The sequence below is a fragment of the Thamnophis sirtalis genome, unplaced genomic scaffold (genome assembly GCF_051295495.1).
Source record: "Thamnophis sirtalis isolate CommonGarterSnake01/CBP01778 unplaced genomic scaffold, rThaSir2_p1.2 scaffold_3, whole genome shotgun sequence".
NCBI lineage: Eukaryota > Metazoa > Chordata > Lepidosauria > Squamata > Natricidae > Thamnophis > Thamnophis sirtalis.
This window is the reverse complement of record NW_028261383.1, coordinates 124,089,278-124,109,041: the sequence shown is the minus strand read 5'-3', so window position 1 is coordinate 124,109,041 and position 19,764 is coordinate 124,089,278. Positions and strand designations below refer to the sequence as shown.

The following is a 19,764-nucleotide window of genomic DNA, read 5'->3' as shown; positions in this document are numbered from 1 at the left end:
TACTACTTTGTTACCACTGTATGGACTTGCAGGCAAAATTCATACCCACCTTTGATTTTTGTCACCTTCAGTGTCCTGCTAGCTAAAATATTTTTTAGTTCTCATATTGGGTTATTTCATTTAATGTCCTGTCCACAGCTGTAGCCATTTTTTATGCCTGAGGAAAAAGATGTGTGTGGAATAACTAATTGAGTAATTTCTTATTGTCTTTGCGTCACCCTCTACTTTTTAATGTGGTATTTCCTGCTGGTTGTTGATGACCATTGGTAAGAAACTAGGGGATTGTATTTTTGCCAGGCCACAAACATAGGTTTTTCCAGCCAAAATCACTTTTCTTTTTAATCTAAATTACTGGACTAGCCCATAGATGGGGCGGGGCGGGGGGGGGGGGGGAGGAGTGCAAATACGAAGTTGTCACTGCTCCTTTTCTGTAGAGGAAAAGGAAAAAATCGCAGTACAAAGATCTATCCAAATGTAAAACCTCTTATATTCTATAGGATTTCTTCCAAAATAAAACATATAGCCTCTGTGTGTGCGCAAACAAAGTTTTTTCCCCCTTGAAGCACTATGTTTTACCATTTTATTTCTCAAATCATACTAGTATAAACTGGTTTGCATGATGTAACATTGACTTTTTAAAGGTCTGAAATTATGTGAAGTTAATAATTTTCTATCTATATTGTGTAAGAGATATATGCAACACTATCATGAAAAATATATCTTCATTTCTGTAGTGGCTGCCACTTGTCTGAACAACTTGTATAATTGTGTCTAATTTTTGTCTCAAGACATAATAGCTTCATAGATTACAGATCTCCCCGCATAACTATCTTTTGCAGTGACATATGAGGGATTTTTAAAATGATGACTTTGGTTATACGTTTTTTCTTCCTCATTTAATGAGGGTTTCTTTTATTTAAACTAATCTTGCATGCCCCTACCTAAATGACAAGTAAGAGTGGGATTTACTTCAGTAGACATATATAGGATTTTACTGCAATTTTTATTCTTTTGCCTGCATTCAAATAATATACTAAACCACAGCTTTTAACCATGGTTTACAGTACAGAATTGTCAGACTATAGGTTAACGCAGTGCAAACCACGAACTTGTTATTTGGGGGACCTCTTGGACTAACAGCTCCTGTTTGAGTAGCAGGTTTCATTTAGAGCTAGGAGCACTTTTCCTCAGCATGTTGTGCACCAGTAATGCCTTTTCCAGGATAGGGAAACTTGCCTCTTGGTCACTCCTGCCCTGGTCACTTCTCGTTTGGTGACTTATGCTCTGGACTATTGCAATGTGTTCTACATGATGCTACCCTTGAAAAGTATCTCGAAGTTTCAGCTGATACAAAATGTGGCCGCATGAGCAATATTGGGCACCAAAGATCATTGCATGCAACACGTCTGCTGCGTGAAGCTGCATTGGGGTGACAGTTTGCTTCCAGATCAAATTCAAGATGCTGATTATTACATTTAAAACTCTATATGGTATCACATCAGTCCATCCCACCTGGTCAGGCAGGGAATTTATGCTGCGGACCTTGTCAGTTAAAGAATTCCAACTGGCAAGGTCCAGGAAGAATGCCTTCTCTGCTGTTGCCCACTGCTCTTTGTAACACCCCCCACCCCCCATCCGAGGCAAGACAGACTCCTACTCTGCTAGCCTTTCAAAAATATCTAAAAACCTGGCTCTGCCACCTCACTTAGGGTTCATAGAGGAGACACTGGGATGGCTAGTGCCCTGAAGGCCTTCCCCACCCCAGCTTTTATTTACCTTTTAATGTTAAATTTTGCTATCCTTGCCTCTATTTTAAATTTTTATATTCAGTTTTTGTTTTGCATCACAGTGAGTTCTTCTATGAGGGAGATAGGTGGTTTCTAAATTTTATAAACATAACCACATAGGCTGGGTCAGTGGTGAAATTCAAAAACTACTGGTGGGCATGGCTTGGTGGGCGTGGCAGGGGAAGGATACTGCAAAATCCCCATTTCCTCCCCACTTCTGGGGGAAGGATATTGCAAATCTCTATTCACATCCCACTCTGGGGCCAGCCATAGGTGGTATTTTCCAGTTCTCCTAACTACTCAGAATTTCTGCTACAGGTTCTCCAGAATCTGTCAGAACCTGCTGAATTTCACCCCTCAGCTGGGTTCGCACAATACACTGCACTATAATCTAGCCCAGATATTTCTCAGTAAGTAGTATGTATACCACTGGTGGGATTTAGAAGTAATCTAGCTGGGTCTTGGAGGGACTTTACTCCATTAAAATGTACAGAAAAGCATAAATGTAACAACAGTGCCTGTAAGCATATAAATAATGGTGATAGTGGATAAAGTGAACTTTTAATTTCAGTTATGATGGAGCCTAGTTATAATAGTTGTGAGAAATGTGCATTTGGAGGAATCTACCCTTGGAATTAAAATTGGTGGTAGGAATATCAATATCCTCCGATGTGCAGATGATACAACATTGCTCATTTTTGGACTGCATCTTAACATCAAGAAAACAAAGATAATAACAACTGCAGAGAACATACAGATCAGAGGACAGATCGACAATGAGACCATCAAAATATAAATGAATGCATCTTCCTGAGCTCTTAACTCAACCAAACATGGTGACTGAAGCCATGAGATCAGATAGCCTCCCCAACCAAATGCAGATTAGCTAATGCAATAATTTTTCCAATTCCTACTTATGGATGCAAAACTTGGCCTCTGAAAAAGGCAACTAGAAGAAGTGTGGGCACTTTTGAATTATAGTGCTGGAGACAACTATTACACCTCCTATGAACTGCAAAAATAACAAGCCAGTCCTAGACCAAACCTCATGAAAAATATCACCTGAAGCCAAGATCACAAAACAAAGGCTGTCAAAGTTGTGCGAGCTGACTCACTCAAGAAGTCAGTCTTGTTGGAAGTGATCAGTGGAAAAAGAAGAGGGCACCTTAGTACCCATTGGCTGGACCAGGGGTGGGTTCTGGAAGTCACTACTGCTGGTTTGTTCATGGGTATGCCCTGCGTGCACTTGATGCATGCTGCGCGGGCATGCGCAGTACAATAAAAAACGTTCACATGCACAGAAGCAAAAAACAAGATGGCCGCGCTTATGGTGCTATCCGGACAACCGGTTCAGGGGCGTGGCAGGTCTGGGTTGCTACCGGTTCCAGCGACCCAGACCGCCAAACTACTACCAGTTCAGCCGAACTGATCTGAACCAGTAGGAACCCACCACTGGGCTGGACCCTATAAAGAATGACACCAGGATGACCATGGTGGATCTGAAGGAGGCAGTATGAGACAGAGGGGCATGGAGAGTGCTGATTCATAGAGTTGCTGAGGCTGGGACGTGACTGAATGGCTGATGACAATGATAATGGAGCCCAAATTAATTGATAGCATGATTGATAGGAGTTGATATAAAAGATTAAGAATTAATCCATGTCAGCCCAACATTTTTTATAAAGCCAGCTATTGTAGGCTGTTCCTGCAAATTCATTTCATATAAGAAACTGAATAGTAAACAGTTGGGATTATATTATGAGCTTCCATTTTATAGTCAGTGCCCTTTCTTGTGCAGTCTTAAGCTATTTATCCCTGGCTTTTCCTTGCAGGATTGTTGTGAAGATACCGCGATTGTAGAAATCAGAATGATCATTAGATAGCAGCAAAGAATTAGTCTTCTGTATTTTTCTGCTACCATATAGTAATGGCCCAGATTTTGACAGCCCAGATACGATAACTCTGTGTAATCACATGTACCACAATGTACCATGTAATTGAACATTTTGGAAAAATGTGAGATAATTATTATATGATAAATATAAAATAAGTACACAGTCATCATCTTTATAGAACAGAAAGAGACAATGGATCTGTTATACAGTATTGTTATTCCATTTAGTAAACAAAAATGTGGCAGGAAATCTCTTTCCCAAGATGGACAATGGGCTTGATGGGTGGAACAGTCAATATTTGCCTAACCGTGCCCATGGCTAATGACTTTTTGCATACATTCTTATTTATATTAAACATTTTTTTCTTCCTTTTGTAGGCCCAAAGTAGCAAAAGCATTTTACAAACGAAATGAATATCAGAAATTAGCCTTCATGTGCAAATCAATTAAAAGGGAAGACAGCCACCTTTAGAACATTTCCAGTGGAAGTGCTAGTTACAAATAAAATTAAAGCAGAAAGAGAGAGGGAAGTGAAATCCTGCTTCCTCAGAAAAATTGAGCCTTACTGAGTATAATGAGAATTGCATCTAAGTAGTATGTCCAGCACAATTTAAATAAATCACTTGATTTAATCTGTTTAATCTGTTTTAATCTATTGATTTCCTATGTGTTCTCGGCCAGCATTTAATGTTTTGCAACTGGACACTCCAAATTCTTTCTTCCAAATAAACATATGATTGCATGAATTCTGCAGGGATTCTCAGTCATCCAGGTCATGGTTATTCCAAAGGTGCTTTTTCAGGAGGCAACTGTCCATTCCATTCCCCATTATCTTGTCAGAGCTGAAGAAGCTTCTGGGATGAGAAGCGAAACGTCTTTAAAAGAAAAAAAAAACAAGAAAGTCCAGTTGCCTCCTGAAAAAAAGCACCTTTGGGATATAATAGCTTGATTTGCTATATGTTGTAATTTATTTCAAACTTACTTGTCCTAGTTTGCTATGCCTAAATTGCTGATGGAGACAACATGGCATTTCTGTACCATATCATCTATAAAATTGCCTAAACTTTCAGTCAGGTTTAAGAGATCTCTTTTTATCCCCAGTGTTAAGAGTTCAGTGAAGCCATTATGCTGAAGAGAAATAATGGGTTTTTAAATAATTAAAATAATGTATTAACATTTTTACTGTATAAAATGAGAAAAAAGGTTTGTCCCCAAAATCAGTGTGTACAATATTGTATTTCAAAAAAGGATTTTGCCTAGAGTTCTTCTGTTAGTGCAGCCTGCATTTGAAATTGCATTTGAAATTGTTTGTGCGAGTCAGCCTACATTTGGTATTGTTTACTAAGGTGACCAGATTTTCAGATTGGTAAAGAGGGTCACCTTTGACTGGGGCGGGAGGGGGGGGCGCTTGATTAAAATTTTTATACGGAGCAACAAAAATGTTCATATAACACAAAAATAGTATTGTATTTTTTTAAATTTCAACATAACTACAATTTACAAATATAAATTGTAACTCTTGCCAAACATCAACATTTTGATCACATGACCATGAGGATGCTGCAACGGTCACTAAGTGTGAAAATGGTCGCTAAGTGTGAAAAATGGTCATCAGTCACTTTTTTCAATGCCATTGTAACTTTGGTCACTATTCCACCTTTCTTGCCACAGTTCTTAAGTGAATAACTGCAGTTGGTATTTTGTATTTTGGATAGAATCTTTTTTTAAATAGTCTAAGACAATTTAAAAAAAGAATCCACACAGAATAAAGCTATTTTAAAAAATCCTATGCACAATAAATAAAATATTATTTTAAAATACATTAAAAAAATAAAAGAAAAAACCCCAGCTCACTTACCAGCAGGCACAAGTCAATCCAGAATGATGTAGATGTTAATACAAAGAACTGATCAAATTAAAATGGTGAAATTAGTCAGGGAAATATTTTTCAAAGAAACTTTTGCCACCATTTTTTCTTCCACACGAGCCGACCTCCAACCTCTGTGCCCCTCCCCTCCGGAAAATCCAGGAAGTAACACTGGCGGCCCCTCTAGCCAAGTATTTCCTGGAGCTCTATGGTACTTGGTCATTTTTTCTTATAAAATGAGGTAAAAGGGGCGTGGGGGTCCGTTTTCTTGCTTTAAAGATTTAATATCTTCAATGAAAGTACTGAGACAGAGAGAGGGATTAGACAGGGTGTCTTTTGTCTTGCCCCGGTTAGGATTTCTTAAGCAAATCCACTGGGCTTTCAACATGAAGCCAGAAAATCGGGACTTTTTTAAAATGGCCCGGGACACGGGACAAATTGTTATAAAGCCTGACCATCCCGCTGAAATCGGGACGTCTGGTCACCTTATTGTTTACTCTAGTCAGACTCCATACTGGGGCAAATATTTTTAGATTCATTCTTTCCTTTTCCATTTGAAAATCAGTTTTATACATTCTATTTTCTTGCAGTGTGCATTCTCAAATTTCAGGAAAGCAATAGTCCTTACACAGATACCTGTCCTCATTTACAGTCCTTTTGCGAGATCCTGGAAATGATTCTTCGGAAAGGATTAAAACGTGAGTAACTTTTTTTGCTCCATAGCTTAATATTGAGAAATATACTTGAAAAGTTTTGAAGGCCTGACTTACAGAAAGTCATGCCAATTAGTCTTAAAATGGAAAAGGAAAAAAAGGATCTAAAAATATTTGCCTCAGTGTTGTGGCCCAGCAGGAGCCGGTGGAGCTGCCACCAGACTCTGACAGCAAGAGGCCCTATGAGTCGGCTCTGGAGGATGTGGAGGACCCTGGACAGGGTTCCGACTCTGAGCGGGGCGCAGAGAGACTGGTTGGCCACCAGGTGGCGCCTGAGCCTTGGACCAGTAGGGAGGAGACAAAGGAGAGTGATCCAGAAGCCAGCAGTGAGTTATTCCTGGATGCCTGGAATCGAAGAGATAATAGGCATCAGGAACAGCTACGCAAGTACAAGAGGTAATTGCGCTCAGCTGGTGGTCATTAGGCTCCTCTCCAGACTATAAAAAAGACTTCTTGTGCACACACTCCTCTTGCAGAAGTCAATGCATTGACTAAAGAGAACTGTTGTAACTAACTTGGCAGGCTGGATTGCTGCCAAGGTTTGTCTGAGTTGCTGCCAAGGTCCTTATCTGTTTGTTATGCTTGGCTTTCAGCCACCGAGGTTTTGGTTTCTTGCTATTAAAGTACATTCTAGTTAAGCTTGTCTCGGCTTTCATTACTGGACGGATGAGGGGGTCAGAACACCTCAGTATGAAGTCTGACTATCATTAGCAATACCAAATTATTGTACATTGGGCCTTAGCAACCACTGGCTCAGGTGGGTTGCTCCCGGTTTGGCCCAGTTTGGCCGAACTGGTAGTGTTATTTTTGCTTGGGTCGCAGAACTGGCAGTGACCCAGACTGGCCACGTCCCCCGAACCGGTTCTCCAGTGTCTTCTGCTGTTGCTGGCATGTGAATTCACTTCAAATCCCAGAATTCCTCAGCCAGCCAAAATTCAAATGAGGAATTTTTATATGTATGTTACAGGTTTAATCTATGTATTATAGATTCAATATTCTTCAGAATTCAGACTAAAACAGTTCTGTAAAATATAGTTTGCTAAGCACATGACACCATTAGGAAACTCTTGCATCATTGTAACATTTATAAAGTTCCTGTCCTGCAGGTTTCAACAATATATAAATATGAGTGGACAAATAGTAGTTTGTGCAAAAGAACCCCAAAATTGTTTTTAAATAATATACCACTTCTTTGCAATTGAGGAAGACACAAAACATTAATGTGTGCCCAAAATAGACCATGTCATTCTCTGTAACAGCACTCTGAACCTAAGGCAGCATCTAATTGTAGGTCTGCTAAAATGACTATCTCTTATCAGATGATAAAAAGTCATACTGCAAGTGGTTAGCTAAGGGATATGATCATCTTCCAGTCTTACAATTCTTTGTCAAGGATGTCTTTTTGCCTTCTTCAGAATCAGTTCTGGGATTCAAGAGGAAGGACTATTGGCACTGGCTAGAGCAGCTTCCACAGCAGGAGACCCACCATAGGTATGTTATAACCCCTGTAAATGGAATGTATAAGAACGACAAATGGAAAAAAGAATAATAACTATGTGAATGTATACCTATAATTGTATATAGAGAACAAAAAATAAAAAAAAAACTTTTTTATAAAAAGAGATGCTCTAACTTAATACCTATCACACTTACAGTATTACAGGTTTCACTGACACCGTACCCATGAATGCTTTTGAATTAGGCATGGAGAAATTGTAGTTTTTGTTATTTAAGTTTCAACATAATTTTAATGAAACAGTAGAGTGAAATATTTTCTTTTGGTAAGGAATTCACAGCTGCTAAAATCTCTGACTTGTATCAGAGAAAGAATTCGTGGAAGGTACATACAAGTAATCTTCATTCAGTGACCATTTGAATAAGGGGGCTGCCAACTATTCCTCATAGTGCAGAATCCTTACATTCACATGATCTCAAATTGGGTGCTTGGTAACTGCTTGCAGTTATGACAGATGCGGCATCTCACAGTCACATTTATCACCATGTGCAGTCTTCACTGCTGTCTTCTGACAAGCAAAGTCAATGGGGAAATATCTACCACATTGTTTCCGAATGTCAATCAAGAGCTTACACTGGCCCAGTGTCTGATTTTTTTCAACATAGACGACCCTGTCCTTGAATGGCTGGGTGGACTGCAATTAACATTTGAACTACTATAAGTCCATGTATTTGGCATACGCTGAATAAAATAAATAAATGGGGAAGCTGGCAGGAGGTCACAAACGGCAATCATGTGATCAAAGGACACTGCAACTGTGCAGGGTTTGCCTAATGATGGCAGTTGGAATTGGTGCAACTGTCATTGTAACCAGACATGGTCATGTGATGTCATGTTTTGCAGCTGCATCACACAGCAATGAAGTTCCCAATTGCCATAGTTAAAGGGAGGACCGCCTGTATTATTTTGTACCCATTTTAACAATATCGAAACAACATTTAAAAATATTGAATTGTTGTGTCCAAGCCATGGCAACCACGCAGTGTCAATCATCACCAGTGGGTGCCAGGATTGGCTGACTCGCGTGGGCGTCGTCATCAGGAGCACATCTTTGATTGGTTGCCGGTTTGACAGCTGCACTATAAATAGCTATCAAACCGGAGTTCTTGGTTCTGTTCTAGTTAGATCGTTGTAGTTAACAATAAAGAGTGTTGTTCAAAGAACGATCGCCTCAGTCAATTCTCATTACTCTAAATACATAATATGAATAGCAGAGACTGTGTTAACAATAACTTTTCCACTTGTAGTAGGACCCTTCTGTCCATGATGATTGAGAAAACGAGTTCTTGTGAGAAGGTGCTGACAGCCCAAGGAAGAGGGCGGTACTTCCTGCGTCTGGCTTTGAATGGGAAGTTATTAGCAGTTGCTGTTCAGCAGCTCACCAGAACTCCCAGGCTGCTTGAGGTGATTAAATAATCCAGAGGAATTAAGAAGATAAATTGAATAACTACCATCCATTGATTTGTGTCTTTGTCTCTTTGATTAAGTTTGAACACTAGATACAGGTAGTCTTCAATTTATGACCACAATTGGAACTAGAATTTCTAGTTGATGTGGTTGTAAAGCAGGCCATCACGTGATTGGATCTAATGTTGGAATCTATGGTTCCAATGTTGAAATTCTTATCTCCTATAATTAGTATGATTTGCGGGGGGGGGAGGTCAACAAGGTTTGGAGAATAGATCTGTACCATTGTACCATTGATTGCCTTGGACTTCAACAATCCAAAGTCAGGGGTTGAACTGGAAGACCTCCCTTCTAGCCTTATGGTTCCAACTGAGATAGGTCTATCATTTTAGTGTTGCATCTGAATACTGAATTTGACATGCTTTTCTTAATAATAACAACTACAGTATTTTGCTTATGTTTTTCTTTGTCTACGAAGATCTGGTGCTTCCTGGATACAAAATGACCCATTCCAGTTCATTTCAGTTTGTTGATTTCCAAAATGACATTTTGACATTTCTGCTCTGCTAACATCTAGGGTTTTTTGCTTTATGTTCTGCCATTCCATATACAAATGGTGCAGACATCTTTCCACCACTGATCTTTGCTTTTCCTCCCAGGCACAGCTGCAGTCAGACATCATTTGAACTTTAATCTAATTACATCAAAGGACCCGTGCTCCTTGTACTTGTCCTCTGCTTTTCTCTGGTAGCCCGCTGGATGCCTTCTTAATGGAAAGCTCATGTTAGAATATCATGTTGACATTATTCTGACTGGAAATGTCAATCATTGGGGTTTTTTTCTTAGCAGAAAAATGGAGTGGGTTACTATTTTTACGTCCTGTGAAGTCTTGATAGTTTTCCAATACTAGTCTACATTTAACATGCCAGGTTTCAAATTTATGCTCTTGCTTGATTTTCACTTATTATGTCTTATTACGATATACATGTTTCATATTTAAACATCTGTATTATACTAAATTATTTTATTTAAATTATTCTTAGTGTACTGCATGCTTGTTTTTATCATCTGATTTCAGTGTTATGAAATTATTTAAATTATCCTTAGTGCACTACATGTTTGTTTTTATGTGATTTCAGTGTTATGATCCAATAACTTCTATCCTGAGCAATGAAGAATTTTCAGGTAAGATTCTGTTCTATCATTATGCTACCCTCTCAAGATGCCTCCTTGCATACATTATTGTACTGTATTGACATTTTTAGGCAGTAACTGAAGGAGTGAATTTTATTTAGCCCATAAAACAATGGACCACCCTTTAAAGGCCAAAGGCAGCATGAACATTTTTCAAGAATGAGAGGCCATAAAGTGACAGTCCCAACTCATATATTTTTGTAAAAGTGGCCTTTTATGGGTATCTTTTTTTTTTTGCTTTAAGCATGATGTGCCTATTTTCAGGTTTACACTGTAGTTTTCATCTCCCACCACCTACTTTTTTAAAAAAAATATTTTTAAACACAAATAATACAAACAGTACATATACAACTGAATATAAAAGAAGAAAAAAAGAGAAAAAGATAATATTACCGTGCAACCCCCACCCCCTGGAGACCTTTCTCCCCCCGCCCTTATTATATTCCAAATGTGCCCTTATACTCTCCAAAACAACATATATTCTTGAGTAGGTTTATTCCCTTTGCCTTCTACCAACACTGATTTTATAAAATCCCCCCATGTTCCATTATAATTATTTACTTTAATCATCCCTTTTTAAGCTTAATTTCTGTTGTTAATTTATCATTTGTTGCCATACTGCAAATTTCATTATACCACTCATTTTTTTGAATATTCCAATCTTGTTCCCAATATTTAGCCATCCCTAATCCCTGTACCTACTTCAACTTGGCAAGAAGTTGTGCCATTAATTTCCAACAATCCTAGCAAAGAATAGGTTGTGAGGCGGCAGGTTTTCTACTCGTGACCTAAAAAGTTTGCAATCATAATATTAATCATTTAATTAATATTAAAAAAATATTATATGGTTCCTTTGGTGTGGAGTTTTATTACGCAATGGCCCTGTTCGTTTACAAGCTCTTCCAGGAGTGGGGGAGAAAGTTCAAACAATGTGTACTTCTTTCCAGTTTCCCACTATTTCTTTCTGTATTGCACTGCTCCCTCAGTCATGTGATTGCAATTCAGGTAACCAGGTCACATTACAATTGGTTGGATGTCCTACCTGCATTGAAAGCAGCTGAGGATACTCACCTTAGTGACAGGTGACTCCTATTGCACCACACAGCACAGTTGTTGTTAATAGATTTTTTTACCAAACAGAAGTATCGTGTTTCAGGATACTTCTGTTTGGTAAAAAATCTATTAACAACAACTGCTGTGCTTTTTAATGGGCAATAGGAGTCACCTGTCACTAAGGTGTATATCCTCAGCTGTTTTCAATGCAGGAAGGATATCACAACCAATTGTAATGTGACCTGGTTACCAAGTACCTGAATTGCAATCAGGTGACTGAGGGAGTAGTGCAATACAGGTAGTTCTCAACTTATGACCACAATTGAGCCCAAAACTTCTGTTGCTAAGTGAAACATTTGTTAAGTGAATTAGGAACTTTGTTGCTATAGTTGTTAAGTGAATCACTACGGTTGCTAAGTTAGTAACATGTCTGTTAGGTGAATCTGACTTCCCCATTGACTTTGCTTGTCAGAAGGTTACAAAAAGAGATTTACATGACCCCACGACCCTGCAACCGTCATAAAAATGAGTCAGTTGCCAAGTGTCTGAATTTTGATCAGGGGACCATGGGGATGCTGCAATGGTCGTAAGTGTGCAAAATGGTCGTAAGTCACTTTTTTCAGTGACATAACTTTGAACTGTTGCAAGTCAAGGACTACCTGTAGTTGTAATGGTGAAGATGGGTTGTAAAATCACTTTTTCCAAGGCTGTCAATACAGTATCATTGCCCTTTGGAAATTGATTAATTTCACCTAGCTCATAAGTCTGCACATACATTTATGCCTAGAAGGTTGGCAGCTTTTATTGTAATAGTTTTTAAAAATACAAGTGCAGGTAGTTCTTGACTTACAATTGTTCATTTAGTGACTGTTCAAAGTTACAATGGCACTGAAAAAAATTGACATGACCATTTTTCACACATGATCAAAATTTAGCAACTGACTCTTATTTATGATGGTTGCAGTTGATCCTGGGATCATGTGAACTGCTTTTGCAACCTTTTGTCGAGCAAATGGGGAAACAAGGTTCACTTAACGACCAAGTTACTAACTTAAGAACTGCAAGAATTCACTTAACAACTGTCACTAGAAAGGGTGCAACAAATGTCTCACTTAACAACCAATATTGGCCTCAATTGTGGTTGCAGGTCAAGGACTATCTATAACTTAAATTTTGCCAGGTCTCTAGAAAACGTTCAGTCCAAAAAAATATTAGTGGCCATTTGTTATTGTGTTAGATTTAAAGGAGACCAAATATTCGGTTTTAATCACTGTATTTTTCAGAGTATAAGACGCACCAAGATTTTGAAGAGGCATATTTTTTTTAAAAGTGCTTGCACTCTGCAGACCTCCCATAAACATGTTTGATGTTTTTCATCAAAAAAGGGCATACTTAGCCTTTAGGAGGCTTGTAGAGTGCTTCTGGGGCCAGCCCCCCCAAAAAATGAGCAAAAAACTTGCCATTTTCTGCAAAAATGGGCCTGTTTTTTGTCAAAAAAAGGGCATGCGTAATCTTTAGGAGTGCTTCTGGGGGCTGGGGGGGCAAAAACAAGCAAAAAACGGCCCATTTTTCGCTCATTTTTGCCCTCCCCAGCCCCCTGGAGCACTCTGGAAGCCTCCTAAAGGCTATGCACGGCCATTTTTGCAAAGGGGGCAGGTTTCAGGAGGCAAAAAATGCTGTATTCAGTGTAGAAGATGCACCCAGATTTTCACCCTCTTTTTTTTGAGGGAAAGAGGTGCGTCTTATACTCCAAAAAATACGATACTCTGTTTTGTATCTCTTGAATAGCCTTATTCATTCTTTTTCCTTTCCTCCATTTCCCCTTTTCTATTTTCTTCATTTTTTACATTGTGTAGCTCCTTTTTTTCTCGCATTGCTTTCTTTTAGCTCTTGTTTGATTCTTTTTTGTTCTTTTATATATCCTAAAACTCTCTTAGAATCTTATGCTGATCTCTCTTATTTAGAATCTTCTTCTTTCACAGACAAGGAGAAAAAGTGCTAATATGGCTTTTCACAACCCAGTGCTCTCCAGATGCCCAGGTCACCAACAGTGTAGTGTACAATTCAATTTCATGGCATCATTCCCTAATAACTTTGGGATATCCTATTCCCTACCATCTAAATTAAAGAAACACATTTTGCTGCCAGTAAGAGTTTACAGTTATCTCTTGCTGTGAAGAAACTTTCCCCATACAGATGTAGAAAGGTGCAAATCCATCTTGTCTTCATCAAACTTTTATATGGTGATTCAGATAATTTGGAGGTTGCACATCACCTATTTTCAAGGCATTTTATGAAGCACTTGTCTATACGTTCCAATCATCTTGTGAGGCACCCTGAGTTGCTATTTCATTAAAAGATCTGTGGAGGAAGAGTAAAATAAGAATTTAATTAAGTGATTGGAGGCTTTAAGCGCAGCATAAAAACCGTAGAGGTGCTGGTTAATGTTATTTATTTATTTATTTATTTATGAAATTTTTTAATTTATGAAATTTATACCATCTTACCCCAAGGTAATAGTTGGGAGAATAAGTCCAGGACATCTGGAAAATAGCATGAGAACATGAGAAAATAAGTTTAGTATAAATTTGTTAATTTTGAAAAATCATGATAGTAAATAACCTTGCATTGTAAAATGTTCTGCACAGATATAAAATTGATGGTTGGTGAATGTGATACAATATCTGTAGATCATGGAAATAAAACGCAAATGTAATGCTTAGGGTTAGGAAATGCCTCAATCCTAAACAATGAATAAAGCAAAGATGTGTGATGTTAAAGTGTTTGTGGCAATATTGCAGGTTTGTTGGAAACCTGAATGTTCCTATACTGTTGTATCAAAACAATGCCATGTTGCGCTCCCAAATGATTTGAAGTGAATGTTAGATAAAATTGAGGGGCCCATAAACTGAATGGATCTGAAACTTAATATATAAAAGGCCAAGGAATTGTATTTTACAGGGAAGATTGAGTTGAAGAATAAAGGGGGGGGGGGACGGACAAGAAAAGCAGAGGAATTTGTATACCTGGCAAAATGTATAATAAAGATTGATAAAGCGAATGTACAAAATTGATAAATGCTGGTTGAAAAGTGAAGAGCTGTATGAGTTCTGCTGTGAAAAATGAATGATGAAAGAAACCAAAAAATTTTATTAGAGCATATTTCTGCCTGATTTTTATATGCAAGTGAAAGTTGGGTATGTTAGGACAAACAGAAATAAAGAGAGGTAACTGAGGAACTGTTTGGTAAAACAAGAGGTTTCTCAAGAATGAATAAGTGCTAAAATAGTGTGACAGAGAATACAAACATAAAGTGATCAGTGCCAATAAAAGGTAGGTTGAGGTGACTTGGTAATATAGGTGCTCAGAGTTGCTCCTGATAGCAAGATACAGTAATAGGAGCTGTGGTAGCGCAGTGGTTAGAATGCAGCATTGCAGGCTAACTCACTGCTCACTGCCAGGAGTTCAATTCTGATCTGCTCAAAGTTGACCCAGCCTTCCATTCTTCTGAAGTCGGTAAAATGAGAACCCAGATTGTTGGGAGCAATATGGTGACTCTAAACTGCTTAGGGAGGGTTGTAAAAGCACAATGAAGCGGTAGATAAGTCTAAGTGCTCTTGCTCTTGCTATAAATTTCATAAATAAAATATAGGCAGAATGAATGAATTGGACTATTTAAAATATTTGAAGGATTGAAAGGAAAGGAAGAGCAGAAATCGTGATTGGAAGGAACTGAGAAGTCCCTCGGAAAGAGAGGGGCCAGAATTATGAACATCAATGTTAATGTATGAAATGGTGTATGACTGTGGTAGAAATAAGAATAGAAATATATATAGAGAGAAATAGTGAATGATGGTCATGAAAATTAGATGTAGCTTTATTTCCTTTTCTTATCTCATGGCTTGATTTCCTTGGCTTAACTGTAGTTTACCCCTTTCAGCAGTTTGTGTGAAGGCACTTATCCCGAAAGTGCATAGCATTATGGGTATGAATATATATTTCCTCCTCCTCACTTTAGTTTTTAATGTGCTTGTCTTCTGATCTGAGATTAAAGTACATTTTGCTAGTTTATAATCTTGCCTGTTTTGACATTTTCTTGAATATTATCTTGGAAATTCTGAATCTCACTGCAACAAAATGTCCATTTGTTTGTGATTGGATAATGACCTAAAATCCTTTTTTTTTTTTTTTTTACTTTCCAGAGCCTTTCTTCTCCATGATGCTGGTGGTTACAGAAATGAATTTCTTCCTAGATTTGCAGGTACAGTAGTTGATATCTTTGGATCATGTTTTTTTTTAAATCTTCCTTATTAAGGGTTTTATTGTTATTCCTGCTGTTTTTCATCCTTTCTATTTAATCACTAATTATGGGGGTTACAGATTGTTGAATATCTGTTTGCAGAATTCCAGTTTCTTGGATGAAAGCTGGCAACTTCCGGTAAGAGATATTTAATTTTCCTTTCTTTGATGCTATCTACTATATAATTAATTATGTTATCCTGTTCTGATTTGTAACTCATAATATTCTGCTGTTGTCTTTTTTTACTGATCATGCAAGCCTTAACATTTTCATGACAGGAAAACCAAACTGGCATTTCATCTTTGGGGCTAGAATTTAATTTTTATACTACCTTACACAGAAATGGTGACAGGAACTCTTAGAAATCTGCATTTGCGGCATATTTTTGAATTTGATCATGAGCTTTTAATGTGCTTTCTAATCATGCATCCAATCTCAGTTATAAAAAAAAATTCTATGAAATTTGAGTCTCAAGTTCAAACAGTATTGTTTCCATTATCTATGTTTTTGTTGACATTTTAAGCATTTGTCTTTTCAGTATTTCAATTGGATTTAGAGCTGGCTTTTACTGGATCATGGAAATAGGCTGTCAGTTTGATAATTGTTCTTAAATTGTATCTGCTATAAACATGTTTATACTCTTTTGTGGAAAGAAAAGATTACAATGGTAAGATCAAAATAGTTTCATGCTATCAAATTGGGCCTTAGGCTGGCCCAGTATGTTTCTAAACCGTGCTTGATTTTGTGCATTAAATTGAGTTAGGCGTCTGCATTTGCATAATTATGACTTCTTTATAACTCCTATAGCATGACTAATTGGGAGAGGTGCTGGAAGCAACATATAGAAATGCTATGATTGGTTCCCCCTTTTAGCTCTTAAGATCAAGGATAACTTAATTCAAGTTGTGATGAAACTGAATCGGCCTTAGAATTCTACTTTCCCTACAATTAATGATTTTGTTTCACCTATAATTGCAAGTCTGTTTTTTCCTTTGTGAATAAATGGAGATTTCCAGAGTTCAAGGACCTTCATAAAGTTCCTTTCAAGTGCTTATGTTCAAAGAAACGTGCATATAATTTCCCCATATTTAGTAAACATGTAAAGGTAATGGTTCCCCTCGCACATATGTGCTAGTCGTTCCTGACTCTAGGGGGTGGTGGTGATCTCTGTTTCAAAGCCAAAGAGCCAGTGCTGAACCAAAGTCTCAGTGGTCATGTGGCTGGCATGACTAAACACCAAAGGCACACAGAGCTCTGTTACCTTCCCACCAAAGGTGGTCCCTATTTTTCGACTTGCATTTTTACATGCTTTCAAACTGCTAGGTTGCCAGAAGGTGGGGCAAGTAATGGGAGCTCACTCCATTACGCGGTGCTAGGGATTCGAACTGCTGAACTGCCGACTTACTGATCGACAAGCTCAGCACCTTAGCCACTGAGCACCATGTCCCTTAAACATTATAGGTATACAAATAAAACATATATACAAATAAAACAAAGTAAACACGATAGGTATACAAATCATTTATTTGTTCTAGTCTTCCCCATTTATTTATAACTTGAAACTCTTGACTCAGTTCTATCAAATACAGCAATCTTCACTACTTTAGTTATATTATTATTAAATTAATTTTGGAATCTATATGGCTTGTGAATATACAGCTTTATTTTAATTTTTTTGCATATCATCCAGGTTCTTAACTAATGGTATGGCATCATATGCATAAGAAATCCATATCCCAATCAACATACCTCTAACATCACTGTTCTGTTTATCTTATCCTTAAGTACAGCAAAGGAAACATTACATGTCCTTATCTTACACTTCCTCAATGTTAGACCTTTTGCTAAGCATTCCATTTATCTTATTTACCAATGTACAGTTGTTGTCATGCTCAACAACTGTGAACTTAATGTAAAACATTTCAAATTAAAGGTTTTCATTTTATTATAGGGTTTCTCAAAATCAAATGTATAATAAACCTAATTTCTTACATTGATACATTTCTTCTACTAACAATTACAATTGTGTTCTGTGCACCCATATCTGGCACACTATACCTTATTCATTGTCACCTTATGAAAGAATAAACTCACCAGTTAGGCATTTATCTTTGTCTCCTGACACCCAGAGCTTAACTTGGCTTTTTTAGTCACATTTTAATATTATTTTATGATGTTACTAATAAAATGCCCAGAATTACTGAGGTGAGATGGGCAGGTACAAATCAGATGATAGATAGATAGATAGATAGATAGATAGATAGATAGATAGATAGATAGATAGATAGATAGATAGATAGATAGATAGATAGACAGACAGACAGACAGACAGACAGACTGACTGACTGACTGACTGACTGACTGACTGACTGACTGACTGACTGACTGACTGACTGACTTGCCACCTTCATATGGCACTTCATCCCATCTAATGGAAGCTACATAAGAGTGGTAGTATTTAGAGGCCCGATTGGAAGCAAAATGTCCTATTTTTTTATCAATGATGAAAGCTTGATGAAGGAGAATTCCTTCAAATATGCTAGAAGTTCTAATGACAAATCATGCTTTCCAGGTATGCCAGACTTATGAAACTGTCCCTTGCCGGGAATTGGGAATGGTGCTGAGGTAAGAGATTTGACCCTTTCATATATGGCATTCTGATCCTTGGTTTTAGCAGCCATTAAGATCCAATCAATAAAACAATTGCTGGATTCATAGATCATGCCAAGCTATGATTTTTAATTGTGGTTTATTGAATAAAGCACAGTAACTGGGTTCACATACAACAATAAGTCATAATAAACCATGGTTTACAAAACATTAAGTCAAAGCAATCTGACAAAGCAATTCAGCAATCAGCTGAAATACTTTCTCAGGTGGATATAATTGGGCCAGGTACTACCATATTGGCTTGTCTATTATGAGTTCAAAGAATCAAGTTTACGTTAATGAGTTCCTTGTATATAGACCAAAGATATTAAACTCCGCATCCATCAGTAAATCAAGAATAGATACCCTGTTTCTGTTAATAGTGGCATATCATTAAACCACTGTACATTGTTTAGCATTTTCTTATTAGAAAGAAGAACATGTTTTCTGTGTATAAATTACCTCCTCCAAATTCTGACACCTGTCCAATATAACTTTACATGTGGTATTTTGAACTTAGTGGTGGATGAGCTAAACAAAATTATGGACAGGAAAACATTTACTTAAAGTATTGCTTCTCTGCTCAAAATTAATGCTACAGTATTTTTAACTATTTCCAGTATATGTTTATATCTTAACAAAAACTGAACCTCTTTGCAGTGTTTCAACCTAATGCATCTCCAATGGCAAGTGCTCCCAAGAAGCTAGTCATTTGAACTGGGGCCTCTTCAATTAATTCAGTACTTTTATCGTATCAAATTTCCACTTCCGTTCCTTTTCCTAAAAATTTTTTTAACATCAGAGCTTCATCTCAAGTTAATTTCCAGTACAATATGTAACCAGTTTCAGGGTGTTTTGTTATACAACTTCCACCATGCCTTAGCATTAGCTTTACTGACCAGTACAAATGGGAATGTAATCTAAACCAGGGGTCTCCAACCATGGCAACTTTAAGCCTGGCAGAAATCAACTCCCAGAATTTCCCAGCCAGTAAAGCATTCTGGGAGTTGAAGTCCTCCAGGCTTAAAGTTGCCAAGGTTGGAGACCCCTGATCTAAACCATTCAAACAAAAAATTGCCTCTACAAGATCTGGTTTCTCAGCCACGTGTCCACTAACTCTTGTTGATACACAGGCATTTTTGGTCTAGTTTGGTTTTTACTCTCTTACCAACATTTTGTAACAAGCTTCAGTTTACCAAAGTATTCAAGTTTGGAAGAAGGATAAGACTTTGTATGTTGCTGGGCCACCTGCATCATTGGCCTCTAGGTGGAACTCCCTTGGTCTCTTAGGGGCCATGGTGGCACAGCGATTAGAATGCAGTACTGCAGACTAATTCTGCTGACTGCCGATTGCCAGCAGTTTGGCAGTTCGAATCTCACCAGC

The 19,764-nt window shown here is 37.8% G+C and overlaps 1 protein-coding gene across 6 annotated transcripts in view; it reads left to right on the top strand.

Annotated features, from left to right (window-relative positions):
* The window catches only part of LOC106556138 (uncharacterized), a 33,572-nt gene that overhangs the window by 641 nt on the left and 13,167 nt on the right, over positions 1-19,764 (top strand). For 3 of the 6 annotated variants that reach the window (XR_015696005.1, XM_087709918.1, XM_087709917.1), the window contains exons 2-8: positions 6,139-6,246; positions 7,677-7,752; positions 9,025-9,181; positions 10,324-10,369; positions 15,634-15,692; positions 15,834-15,869; positions 18,304-18,356. Coding sequence is in view for 5 of the 6 variants with exons in the window: in XM_087709918.1 (XP_087566044.1) it covers positions 6,139-6,246; positions 7,677-7,752; positions 9,025-9,181; positions 10,324-10,369; positions 15,634-15,692; positions 15,834-15,869; positions 18,304-18,356 (535 nt within the window). In the remaining variant the exon portion in view is untranslated. The remainder of the gene's footprint in view (positions 1-6,138; positions 6,247-7,676; positions 7,753-9,024; positions 9,182-10,323; positions 10,370-15,633; positions 15,693-15,833; positions 15,870-18,303; positions 18,357-19,764) is intronic. The other 3 variants (XM_087709919.1, XM_087709920.1, XM_087709921.1) reach the window with 3 other exon arrangements.